The sequence below is a fragment of the Serinus canaria genome, chromosome 2 (assembly GCF_022539315.1).
Source record: "Serinus canaria isolate serCan28SL12 chromosome 2, serCan2020, whole genome shotgun sequence".
Classification (NCBI taxonomy): domain Eukaryota; kingdom Metazoa; phylum Chordata; class Aves; order Passeriformes; family Fringillidae; genus Serinus; species Serinus canaria.
In genome coordinates, this window is record NC_066315.1 from 33,995,247 (window position 1) to 34,009,476 (window position 14,230).

A 14,230-nucleotide genomic window follows, 5' to 3' on the forward strand; every position below is an offset into this window, starting at 1 on the left:
AGACAGATCTCCAAGCCAAATACAGAGGATAAAAACTGAACGCTCATATAATTCCTTACCTCATCCATTACAAAATATCCAAATGAAAAAGGATCCCACTGTCAAAACCAGCCTTCACTATTGGACCCCAAATTCATAACAAGACTAGTTCTACCCTTTGTATTATGTGAAGCAGGAGTCCTGTAGGAAATAAATGTAGTATGGGATCTTGTTAGCAAAGGTCAGACCACACATCTGCTACTATGGTGCCATGTTGCACCTGAGTGGCTGTTTGTGCCACAGGTAGTTTTGTGTCTAATTTCTGAATGAAGGCAATCCTGTAGAAACAAGACTGTTAACAAGCCATTTTTTAAAAGTACCATTGCTCTCAGTAGTCCTATACTCATATATAACAAAAATGAATCTCAAATCCCTGAATCACCTGGAATGTCAAACAGTTTTCAAAGAAAGCCGAAAGGAGATCAACTACTACTGTTTAATAACTTTTGCATGATGTTACTAATTTGTTGGAAGAGAGTGTCCAAGTTGTCTGATTATTGGCAGAATTGAGCTAATTCAAGCACACAATTTTGATAGCCTAATGTGCATTTATAAAAGGATCCATCACACAACCAAAATGGGAACGTAGATGCATAATTGATCATTAAACATAGAGTCTGAATGTGAGTAGTTCTAGTACAATCAGCATGAGTATTTTTAAAGCCAAATATGTACCTGTACTTTGGCAAGACCAATGGGATATGAATGGTTAGGGTAATATGTATGCAAATATATTTGCATATATTATATATTTGTCTGCATTTCACAACAAGAGCTTTAGAAAGGCTTGGGTTTGCAAAATGATCTGATAATCTGTAGAAAACTCAGCAAATTAGAAAATAAGACCACTTAGAATAAGTTTTGGTTAATACCACGTGTACAAGACTCAAACAAAGAGCAAATAATCGTGCAGCAAGTATTTACCAGTATATATTTTATTTCTTTTCAAAATTATGGGGTTTGTTAAGATTTAAAATACTTTAGTAATTACCTAAAACAAATGTACACTTTGTTAGAACTTCTGGTAAGTGCTGATCTTGAGTTCTGAAAATGTGTGACAGAATACAAGAAAATATAAAATTGGGTTAGCAAAATACAGTAACGGAGCTTTACAAGAGAGACACACATTCTATATTATTTGACTTAAGTCTATCAGGTAAACATGGTGTAACAGCTTTTCACTTAGAACACGTGCCTATAAACTTAATCTGCAACCTGAATCCCGGGAAAAATTAACTTCTGATCAACTCAAGGATACTAGGTCCAAAACTAAAAAAAAATCCATCTCAAGGTGTGTTTCCTCATTGAACATATATTCCCTTTTTCCATAAGGTATTAATTTTAAATTTTAATAGATCACTATATATGATAAAATTGCAATAAAACATTCTCTTATTATTCATGATTCAACTAAGTCTGTAGCCATAACGTAAGTTATTTTATATGTGAACAGTTAAGTGTTTCATAAAAAAAATATTTATTTATTGCATCTAGTGAAAAAAACTTTGATGGTTCTTAAAAAAACAAACAAACAAACAAAAAAGGACTTGCTCTTGGCTAATTGCCAAACAATCCCCCTTCCCTGCGGCTTGCCTTTTCAAGAATTATAAAGAAACTCTGGAGTTCATTGTGGTCTGGACAGCCAAAGATGATTAATCTGTATGGAAGCAGGATGCTTGATTAAATCCACAAACTTCCAAATGAGCTATAAGGATAAAAAATGTGGTTTGTTATTGTGTCCATTTCCAAAGGACAGCTCACAAGCTTTCCTCCTCACGTAAAAACTGGAATACAGCTGAGAAGTCTTTCAGGGCATAGCCTTTGGCACACATCATCCTGTAGATCTGGTGTGCCTGGGAGCCCAAAGGAACTGGTGTCTTCGTGTTGGTGGCAGAAATCTGGGCCAAGCCAAGATCCTGTGGGGGGCAAGAAGAGGGAGGAAGAGTGGAAGGAAAGAAAAAGAGAAAAAGTCAGGGGAGAAACAACAAGGACATAAACAGCCAAGCACATATCACAGGTTATTTGGCTTCCACTGTAACAAGAACTCTACTGCCAACAATACTCCAGCCTTAAAATTTCAGACCTGGAAGAAGCAGGTCTTTTGTAGTTTTTATTTTTTAAAACAGTAATTCAATGTTATTCAACATAAAAACATCAAACTTTACCAGGCAGGCATCACCTTAAGAACAGGAAGAATTTTAGGATTCTAGATCACTATATAACCTGGTAGCAAACTCAGACTCTTTTTCCCCATTGAGTATGTCATCTCTAGTAAGAAAATCTCCCTGGCTATTCACTGAAGCATTTCACATAGATTCTAAGAGTATAATTTAGTTCTTTTGGCAAAAGGAATTTTTTTTTATTTATTGCTATAAACAGGTTAAGAATCAGGCAGAAGAAAATTCAAGAACAAGAAAATGGAAGCCACTTAGCAAATATACATTTACTATAATTTAAACAGTTAATAGCAAAATGAGACTCATAGGTCACTTAGTGAATATAACTGGTTTGCTGCCTAATTGGAAGGATGTTTTCGAGAATTGCTTAGGCAGCAGTCCTGGGTCTGCTATAACTCAAAATTCTTCTTTAATAGAGGCACATAGAGGAGAGTTCCACTGTGTTTTTAAATACTGTATTTGGGTCAACAAAAGGGAGGGAAGGTTCAAAGAGGACAAATTTGAAATGTGTCCTCCTTGGTCAACTACAGCTATAATCTGAAATAAATAGGGCAGAACCCAAAGGTGAGTACCAGGTACTATGACTAACCATAGTTAGCCAGAAATAGTCAGCTGTCAGCTAGGCTGTAGGATGTTTTGAACTCTAAGCTGAATCAGACTTGAAACAACCCAAAGACAGAAGCACTAACAAGGGCCTGGATATATATAAAAAGATCTCTTGACTAAGTAGGAAAGTAATGCCTGCACTGAAGGCTGCCTTTAAAGTCTTGGTAATGAAATCAATGTTTGTGATCTATATTTCAAGAAAGTTGAAAAAGAATCTCCCAAGTATTACTAGTAAATGCCTATCCACTCAGAACTATGGTGGTTTATAGAATCTGCTGTGTGGTTGATTTTTCCCCATTTTTCAGTGGTTTGGGTTGGAAGGGACCTTAAAGATCATCTAATTCAAGCCCCCAACCTTGGGAAAGGACATCTTCCACTTGACCAGGCTTCTCCAGGCTTCATCGAACCTAGCCTTGAACACACCCAGGGATGCGGCATCCACAACTTCTCTGGGCAACCTGTGCCAGTGGCTCACCACCCTCACAGTAAAGAATTTCTTCCTAATATCTAATCTAAATCTACCCTTTTTCAGTTTGAAGCTATTAGCCCTTATCTGTCACTACATTTCCAAAAGTCATACTCCATATCTCTTGCAGGCTTCCTATAATTCTTGGAAGGTGCTATATGGTCTTCTCAGAGCCTTCTCTTCTCCAGGATGGACAACCTCAACTCTCTCAGCCTTTCTTCATAGGAGAGATGACTCAGCCCTCTGACAATCTTCACCACTCTCCTCTACACTCACTACAGCAGATCCATGGCCTTCTTATGTTGGGGGCCCCAGAGCAGGACACAGCACTCCACGTGGGGTCTCACTAGAGCAGAGCAGAGGGGGAGAACCACCTTCCTCAATCCAATGGTAATTCTGCTTCTGATGCATCCCAGGATGTGACTGGATTTCTGGGCTACAAGCACACATTGCCAGGTCACCCTGAGCTTCTGGTCCACCCATACCCCCCTGAGTTTTCCCACCCAGGGCTACTCTCAATCTATTCTTTTCCCAGCCTGTATTTGTGCTTGGGATTGCCCCAACCCAAGTTGGGTTGCACTTGGCACTGTTGAAATTAATAGGATTTCATTTCACACCTCTCACATCTGTCAAAGTCTTTGAGTATCTCAGCCTTCTCCAAATTCTGGGCAACCAAGTCCTAACCCTATATAAGGTTCTGTATCTATAGAAGCTTTTCTTGCTGCTCTTGAAGTACCTGGTCAGATTTAATTTTATCAGGGCTTCAGCTTTGCTAACCTGATTCCTGGCTGCTTGAAAAATTTTTCTGTATTCTTCCCAGCCTACCTATCCTCGTTTCCAACCTCTGTAGGCTTTCTTTTTGCGACTGAATTTGTCCAGTAACTCCTTGTTCATCAGCACAGGCCTCCTGATGGTTTTGCCTGATTTCCTCCTTGTTGGGATGCATTCCTCCTGAGCCTGGAGGAGGTGATCCTGGAATATTAACCTGCTCTCTTGTGCCCTTCTTCCCTCCATGGCCTTATCATGGTACTGTGCCAAGCAGATTCTTGCAGAGGCCGAAGGATAGCGAGCTAGTTGTGTGCCCTCCTTGCTGCCCTAAGGACCTCAAAGTACATTGCTTTATGAACACTGCAGCCAAGGCTGCTCTTGAGATTCACATTTCCCACCAGCCCCTCCTTGCTGATGTGAACAAGGTCCAACATAACAACCTCTCCTTATTGGCTCCTCTGACTTTGGAGAAGGAGGTTCTTACCAACACATTCCAAGAACTTCCTAGATTGCTTATGCTTTGCTGTGCTGCCCCTCCAGCAGCTATCAGTGTGGTTGAAGTCCCCCCTGAGGACCAAGGCTTGTGGATATGACATAGATCCTACTTATCTGTATTTGTCTCATTTGCTCAGTCTTCACATCTGATGGGCTGTAGAAGGTCCCCACTATAATGTCACCTGTCCCTACTCTCCTGTTAACCCTGACCCATAAACTCTCAGTCAGTTCCTCCAAGCAAAGCTCCATGCACTACAGCTGCTCACTGACATAGAGCCTGAATCCTTCCACTCCAACACCCCAGTCAGAGGAGTCATCCTTCTATGTCTCTGTGATGCCAGTAAGATCACAGCCCTGGAGGCATGCACACACAGCATTTGCATAAGGTCACTTAAACTGAGCCCTAATGAAGCCAACTTACTGGCTTGAAATGGCTGTAATTATTTTGTGCTGGTCTTCATGTGCTCTCCTGCTGGACCTGCAATCCACCTCCAGGTTCTGGAGGTGGATTGTTGCTACTGGCATCAAAATGGTAGGAGTGGGATGAATGCAGCTACCCCCTCCCCAAATAACTATAGCTTAAAGCCTTCTTCACCACAGCTCTGCAAGCCTGTAAGCAAAGATGCTCTTCCCCATCTCTGACAGATGGTTCCCATCCTTGATACAGAAGAACTGAAAGACTGTAGCACTGCTGAGAGCACCTTTGACTTCTCAGGGATGACTTACAAGACAGGTCTTTACTTTCTGTGTGTCTGGATTTGAATTAGCACAAGGAAATTCAAGATCTTACTCTACTCTCTAAATGTCACTTTGATCTGTAAATCGGCTCTATAAAGGTCATTCTGATACAAATCAGAATTATAGTTACTTTTCCTATTACCCTCGAATGACTTCAAGCTCTAGGAAAATGGGAAAAACATACATATCAGATGTCACAGAATCCAAAATAGTTCTCATCTACATCAGGGCAGATCATTTCTTCTCTGTTGAAAGACGGATGACCTGACAAATCTAGGAACACTTATTTTAACCTGCATACAGTAAGATATTTCACGACATATATAAGCCCTTTCTGTGAAATCTGTACCCATTTTATTCATTTTATTCAAGAAAGCTTAACTCATGTGATGGAATATTAGAATGGCAAAGTCATCTAATTCCAAACTAGTGAAAGTACTTGGTATTGGCAGTGGTGGCTGTGATCTATTTCTCTCTGAAGAGATATTCACAGAAACAATTCCTGAAAATTTTGAATGGACTGTTAGCACAAATACAATTTCATAGATGTCCTGGTTTTGGCAAGGGACGAGCTTAATTTTCTGCAGTAGCAGTGAGGGGGTGGAGCCTTGCACCATGTGGGCATGGCCAAGACCTCAATGTTATTTGGTACCATCCTATGTCATTGCTGGGGTGGGGAAAGGAACTTTCTCTGGCTTCACTGAAAAAAGGATGCTCCTTTCTGGTTGAGGAAAAGTGTGATGGGTGGGTCTGTCCACCATTGCTTTTCATTGTCCTGGGCTTGGTGAGCATTTTGCATTTAAATAATCCTCTCTTTTGTTATCAGTATGTTGCTGTTACTGTTTATATTCTTATATCATGGCTGCTTCCCATAAATTGTTCTTACAGAGATCAACCCATGATCTCTGTCTCTTATGTCTCTGGCTAGAGGGGGATGGGAATAGCTCACAGGGTTTTTTTTGTGGGAGTACTAAATTGGGAGATAGCATTCCTAAACCAAGACAATAAAGTAGCTCTGTTCACTTCAGTACAGAAAATGTGACTCCAAGATGGTTGAAACATTCAATAACATTTCAATAACCAAAGGGACAAGGTCTTCTGACTGAAATGTAGGAAGGTTGCTTTGCTTTTTTAAAACTCCATTCTATAAATTAGAGCTTTGAAGGGAAAAAAACCCAAGAAAATGTAAGTAAACCTTATCTTCAGCTTCAGATTGTGAAGTATTTTGCACCTTTTCACTTGAGGCTGGAGATTCTTCAAGTGAAATAGTACAAAACAGCTTGGAAATAAATTTCCCTTTGCTGACTTATTTGGAAAAGTAAAAATGAGAGCATAGTTTATGGCTTCTCTCATTCTCTTTGGAACTGACAACATCTTCCAGATGTCTCAGTGCACTGAATATTCTAACACTTTTCCTCAGCTTAGAATAGGGAAACAGATTCTCTTTCACAATTTGCCTCCACTTTAGAATTACTTGGTTCCTTACATTTATTTTGCAGTTGATGTAAATGAAACTGCCATTTGGAATAAAGCTCAAAGGCTGCCTTGACATGACTCAAGAGGAGTATGATATAAATCTAGCTCTTCTAAGGATCCAAAGTTGACATTTAATTAGCAACTGTGCTGTCAATAAAAGATGGACCTTCTGGTCTGCCAATGCTTTGGAAACAAACATGGTGTGGTAAACTAAACTAGATTTTTTTAAAATGTAAAATCTTTAGAGCAGATTTCACAGTGAGTTGACAAAATTGTATGTTTCAGTATAAAATTTCAAGGCCAAAGAGCTTCTCAAACTTTTCTGACCCAAACACCTAAAATAAAGATCCTCTGGCTCTGTTTCAGAGATTTTGATAGCAAAATATTTTAAGAAAGCCTTTGACTTCTACCATCTCTGATATGTGAGCAGGAGCTTGAAGTTTAGTAACGGTGTTTAGTGACTGTTACTGAGGCACTCCTAGATATTTTCACTGTGGAATATTTTCTCCTCAGCCCTAGGGTTTTACCTACCTCTTTCTCCTTTGAATACATTCTTTCTTATTTCTTAAGTGGCAAAATCATTCTCTGCATTTCCCTGAAAAAAAGTCCCCACCTCAAACAATTCACAAACTTCATAGTATGTCACACATTAGGATGAAACGGATGCTAGTAAAAGTCTTTCCACAAACTAAAAGGCAGTGTTTTAGAAGGGGTCACCACTGCACCAAAGAATAGCCTGAACATGATCAGCTGCCTTAGCTACTTAGTCAAGAAATCTTCCATCTGTATAGAAAAGCAGAGCACAGTTCAAGAGGCATGAGAGGAATTTAATGTCTTTCCTTCTTACTGAGGATTCTAGCCTAAAGAAGGCTTCAGGACTGTCAGGAGAGGCAAGTCAGAAGAGGTGAACAGCAATTACAAATCTCTCTGAGGAGCTCTCTCGTTTATCATTGATGCTTTATAACCAAAAGCTGGCAGTTTCAACAGGCATAAACCAGGCTGCTATTCCTTCAATTAAAGAAAGATCTTTCAGGGCATTCTTCCAGGGGAGATGAAGACCAAAGGAAAAAAACCAACCCTTTAGAAGGAAAATTGAAAGGGAGGGAAGAAAATGTGCGTCCCTATCGCATTTATACTATGAGGCTATTCTGGACAAGATTGAGATCTATCAATCATGAGAACAGAGATTGCAGTGTGAAACATGGCACAACAGGCAGAACAGATTCTGAAAACAATATACAACATGGCAACAAGCTTTGAGGCAGGGCCAAGATTACGTTGCTTATCTCTAATTGCCTGGCAAACTCCAAGCAACAACCTAATGCTTTTCGTAAGTTTGCAATTTAAACAACACCTTATTGTCCCCGATGCTCAATGACACGAACACAATGTAAAAACTGCTACTTTTCAATATTTTAACACATTCTTCAAAGAAATGAAAGTTCCTGGTCATTGGTCCATAAACATAAAATGTAGCAGCCATTGAGGGGCTGTGAGCCATGCAGCATTAGCAAAGCTTTTTGGTGCTACCACAGGCAAAACACTCTGGACCCACTCTGAAGAGAAGTTGGATAATTTAACTGAGCATGCAAATGCACCAGTTGTCCTAAATCAACTACAAAATGACATGAACAGTATCAGCAAGCAGCTATTATATACAGGATCTCCAGCACTTTGGAGATTTGCATGGTAATATCTGAGTGCACCAGCTTTGAGAATGCTGTTTTAGTTTTAAGTACTACATTTCCACTTACATGGAAGACCCAAAAATGGACAGAATGCCTAACTGGTTGGGAGCACTCAATAAAGTGGTATGCATAAAACCCATCCCGTATGAACCCAAATGCCTCCCTCAGGACAATATCTCCATGAAATTGATATTCAGTGCGAAATTATTTCATCCACTTAGATGAGACATCTCTTCCAGAACTGATTTTATAATTCACCTTAGGCAATCATTGTGCTTAGTGCAGAAGTAGTTAAAGAGTCAGAGCTCTGTATCTCCTTCCTCCAACTGTGTGTCCTGTCAGTGGGATGCAGAGCTCTGACCTCCTTGCCTACTTTCCTTGGCCTGTAAAAGCTTTGCTTTCCTGACCACAGAGTGACTCAGGACAGTGCTTTTCTTGGAAAAGCCAAAAGCATGGCAATAAGTGCATTCTCCTGGGATGGGATAACTGTAGGTTTCCAACTTCCTACTGCTGAGAAGAACCTAAACCCCAGATCTCCCACTTTGTGGACAAGCAATTTAGATTACTATGTAATTACTCATGAGAAGTCCTTCTTCTGTCATCAGCTAAGACAATTCAGGAGAGCTTACAGAATGGTGCAGAAACCTACAGGAGATCAGCCTGTGGTGGTGTGGGTTGCTTTCTGCATTCCAGATGGCCTTAGGCAGAAGGACATGCACACAAGCATGGCTCTGCAAGGAAGGGCTTGCTAGAGAGCATGCCCAGGAGCACAGTTAAAGTATCTGGAAGAGGGTGGGCCCAAAATCTGAGATGCTTATGCCACTATCAGCACCTAATTAAGTCACTTGGATTTCCCTGAATTCTCTCTTGAACTCAGGCTCATAAATTTTAGAACAGTCATGCAAGAGGCACCTAAATGGTTTGCTGAATGCTCACTATACTCACAGGTCCATTGGGACTCCTTTATTAAGGCAGAACTCAAAAAGATCATTCATATAATCTCACTGAGTGGCTCAGGAGTAATAGTGGCTAGAAAAAAGCTGGAGACTAAGAAAAAGCCCTGTAAATAACTCATTAATTCAGAGCTACAGGAAAAGCTCACCTCCCCTCTATTCACACCTATATATTATCCTGTAATCACAAATTTTCACTGAGAAGACTGTTTGCTAGAAGCCCAGAGAGAAGCAATTGCAGATACTTGACATGCAAGTGTTATGTACCTTAGCCATGAGTGTTGTTCCAAAGCCACCTTGATAATTGTTGGCTGAGGGCACTCCTTCCATCACTCCAGGAACAGGGTTGTACGTATCGCTTGACCAACAGCGACCTGAGCTCATATTTAGGATTTTGGCCAGCAGCTTTGGGTCAAGGCCTAATCTGTCAAAGGTCAAAGAAGAGAAGTGTTAATGTCAAAACGCACAAGACATGGGTGACTTGTTTTATATCTTAGGACCTTACCATCATTCCTCTCCCTTTATTATAAGTCATGAAAAATGACAGAGTATTGATATTGGGGGCAGGGATGCTGTATCTTAAATTAAAGAGCATCAATCCGCCATTTAAGCAGTAGGTTTTCAAAGCTTTTTTCCTTTCGCACTAAGCAAATCCTCTTCACCTAGCAATTTTGAAAGTGCAAGCAAATTAAAGGTCCTTTGAGAACAATAGTTACCTTGTATTTCAATTACTGAAAGGCGTTCCCTGTTCTGCTACCTACTAGGTCACATACTTGCTCTTCATATAAAAATACTCTCTGAGCAAAGCCAAAAAGTCACAAGCAAGTGTGGCAAAATGAAAATGGTTGTGCAATGCATTTATATGTGAACCCTAGTGCATTTCTGAAGTAAACAAGATAACACAACTGATTCTGCTCTTATAATGTGAATAAAAATGCTGCACTTATCAGAAAAACTTTACTGTCATATACAGCTGTGCATTCTTGTCTTTGCTATTATTAAATCTTCATTATATGCTCCTGCTTATGAGGCAAGTCTGCATTTCACTGTGACATATGTTATCTATTCGCAAACATATATTATAGTTCTGGGTCAGCTGCTGATAAGGTTACTGATCCCGATAAAACAAAGCTTGTCCAAGTAGAAACGTCATTTGTTCTACCATGGAGATGATGGCATAAACTGCTGCTCAGTGCAGACCCTGAAAATTCCTCAATATTTTACAAAATTAACCCTCTTATGAATTCACGTTTATGCTGATAATAAGTTGCAAGTGTAATTTTACATCAATTGCATTAATACCAAGGACAAGCAGCAGCAGTTTATCTGGCACTGTACAAATGTTCAGCTACACAGAGGACAAAAGAGAAAGCAAGGGAACTATCTCCAGTGACAAGACAAGACAAGAAAAGGACATTTTATAAGGGAACTTTCCACAAAGTTTATTTAAATATATTTCAATGTTTTTTATGTTAGTTCTCACATCACAGACTTTTGCAGACCCCCATAGCCTAATGGTGCTTCCATGCACCGTAGTACTCAAAGTTTTAATTTGTAGATGAGAAAAGCTCATTACCAGCAGAACAGTTGCTAAAATGCATGTCTATCTATTCCAGTAGGCGCTCTGGATTTGAAAAACTACGTTTAACATAGTCAACCCTACAGCATGGCTCCTACTGCTATAGTGGCACTGTGTCCTGCAAGTGCCACTATAGCAGTAGTGCTGCCTTCCTAATGGTAAGCAAGATAATTTTCTGTATTTTGGATAGCTTTTTAGCAGTAGTGCTGTGCACTCTTATTTACTATTTGCTACAGCAACCCCTGGAATTCAATGGAAAGTCTGGACTGGCCTAAATGGGATCAAGCTTTGTGTTCTTCCCCATTTTTTTTCCAACCCTCTGATTCAATGGAATGCTTATAATGATAGTTTATTTAAAAATACAAACTGCGTTTTCCAGCACCAGTATGTTTTCACAGTATTTTATTGTGCATAGTGCATCAAAGTCCTCACCATAAAAGCCTTCGTCAAGAGCCACTCCAAATAATGGCTTTAATTGTTTTAATCAAAAAAACCCACACTGGGAGCATGCAAAGCCTGAGCTTTCAAATACACAGAGGTTGCTTTTTTCCCTCTCAAACAAATCTCTTGTCTTGTCTGTTTCTTTATCATTGTTACATCCAGACCGGTATTTTTGCCAATGTAATGCCTGCTTGTGCTATATCCAACTGCATGGAGAGGCCTGCAATTACAGCTGTGAGTATACTGCAAGACAGAGAGCTTATTATTTCAAAACACATACATCCCTCCCAAAGAATGCTCTTTTTACAGCGTTCCAACTCCCTCTCTGTGGAAGTATACTTTAAAAGAGATGCATGTATTATACAGATATGTAAAATACTGTCTTGCACTAGACCTGACATATTTTTGCTCTGAGAAAAGAAAAAGGAAGATAGTGTCAGTTTGTATCCCTGCTTCTTCAAAATTCATAGCTCTTAAACACCATGCAGCTTCTCTTCAGGAGACCTGAACCTATTTTTTTTTTTTCTCCTTTGCAGCAAGTGTATCATTAATAAGAGCAAGTTAGAAGTGCTTTGCATTCCATCTTTCTGAAGATTCATCCACTGGTGCATATATAACTGACATTTAAAATTAGACATATATTAAAATCAGTTACTGAAGAAGTCCTCTGTCTTCCACTGTGCCCAAAGCTTGTAATGGTCTGAAACCAGCCAGAATATACAGTAATTGTCATTCAGCAAGAGTCTATCCTAGAAAGTCATGCTTCAGTGGAGAAGACTGAGTTTCCATTTGAAATCAACAAATTAATCCAAGACAGGTATCTGAAAGGGCAAGTTTAATAGGAAGCAGCTACTGGGCTCTCAACCATGATAAAATGTTATTGCTGTTTCCCTGTAAATTGGCTGGGAACATACGATACTCTCTGCATAAGAGCTCCATTGCTGTTCAGGAGATATACTGCTCAAGCTATCAAAATGATGACAGTCTGCCAGTCCCCATAACAACTTGCCATTGGACATGGCAAGAGCTTGTGCATGTGTGTGTGAATTTACAATTACCAAAATGTTCTTCTCCCTTATAAGCAGAAAAGAAGCTCATGCATTAACTGTACTTATAATAGAACAAAAACAATTTCTCCCTCAAATCAATGCTTCTTCAATATCATTCCTAATGAAGTGAACAGCAGAAACTAAGCAATAGATGCACATACTAAAAAAAAAAAAAAAATAAAGATCAAAATAGGATCCCTTCATGCCACAGCTCAAAACTCAAGTTTGCTGAGCTCTAATAAAGCTTCAGCCTGAATTTTTCATACACTCCTCCAAAAGGTCAGTCTGGAACAGATACAGAAATTAAAATAGTGTCTCACAAGAAAGATACGTCCTGGTCTCATTTTAAGCTGTAACAACTGAAGTAGCTGAACTCTTGAGAGTTTCTCATTTCAAGGTGCTTTGGGTAAACACCTTGAGGTGTGAATATGCAAGCAGAACCTTACAACCCGGCTACCACATTTAATAATTACTTTGTCATTGGTGTTTTAAACAAGGTAAGTGCTCTCCAGCATCATTACTAACTTTCATGAGACTTAGCTGTAGTTCCATGCCAAAGACAGCAGAACCACACCTTGGAGTTCCTTTTCAAGATACTCTTTCTAAACTTTGCAGTGGGGATGTGTCCAGGGCTAATTATTCCTCAGCCAGTTGGACACGCTCCTCTCTACTCTGTCAACTCTCATTTCTGCTCATGTCTTACATCCATAGCTCAGGGGTGCTCACAGAAACCAGATCTAGAGACTGAGACTACATTTAAACTTAGCATGAGAAGAAAAATTTGTTTACCGTCTTTTCACTCTATTTATCTAAAAAAACCACATGGGCACAAATCAAAAATTTAGAACTGCATGGTTTATGAAAACATTAGAGAAGAAGTGGCTTATTAATAGAATTAATATCACACTGCTTTGAAGACTTAAGTTTAGAGTATATATTGGTTTATGGAAGGTGTTGTAATATCATCTTGTAGCTACATCTAGTTCTGACAGCACTATTTTGAATAATTAATTGATATTCAAAATCCCTAGAACTCAATTTAAATGATGCAGCAGATATACACAATGCATGACATAAAGACATTTTATATTCTAAATGAAAGTTAAGAACACGTCTAAGTTCCAAAATTCCCATTCCAAATTTTTAGATTTTCAGTATTCTTCATAATTTTTAAGTCAAAGTCTGACTTTCTTCACCAGATATGCATCAATCTAATAAATCAGGTTAAGCTTCCTACTGTCTTCAGAGCAGGCAGCCACACAATCCTTGGAGCTATTGAGTAGAAAAAAACTTCCTAAAATTATTAATATAGCAAAACTTCTAATAATCAGAATGACAACTGTAAACTTCTACATTAGAAATTTTTACACACTCCAAGTGGATAGCACTTATTCTAGCTATAAGCAGAAGTCATCTTCTCAAGATCTAAATCACACTAAATTAAAATCAATGCAAGGATTCTAAATTACTTCTTAAGGCTTTAAATAACAACCTCTGTCTTAAACTTCATGCAGTTTTTGACTAAATGAGATTCTGCAATTTCTATACTTTGGTTTAAAATCAGCAGGTTTCTTCTACAATAAATACAGTTCCCTCTTGATAACTTTAATTGTAGGGCAGGGAGGCTTATATATTGTTAGTTTCACATTGGATTTTTGCTCACAAATGATGAATACAGATTCAGCCAAAATTTAAACTGGAAAAGGAAAAAATTCTAAACACCTTCAAGCTACAATGACTGCAGACATCAACTTG

At 39.0% G+C, this 14,230-nt stretch overlaps 1 protein-coding gene across 1 annotated transcript in view; it reads right to left on the reverse strand.

Annotated features, from left to right (window-relative positions):
- Positions 1-956: 956 nt before the first annotated feature.
- HIBADH (3-hydroxyisobutyrate dehydrogenase) overlaps positions 957-14,230 on the reverse strand; it is an 85,998-nt gene continuing 72,724 nt past the window's right edge. Inside the window, exons 7-8 of the mRNA XM_050971442.1 lie at positions 9,674-9,830; positions 957-1,955 (exon numbers count right to left, since the gene is read on the reverse strand). Coding sequence (XP_050827399.1) covers positions 1,797-1,955; positions 9,674-9,830 — 316 coding nt within the window. The 3' untranslated portion in view covers positions 957-1,796. The remainder of the gene's footprint in view (positions 1,956-9,673; positions 9,831-14,230) is intronic.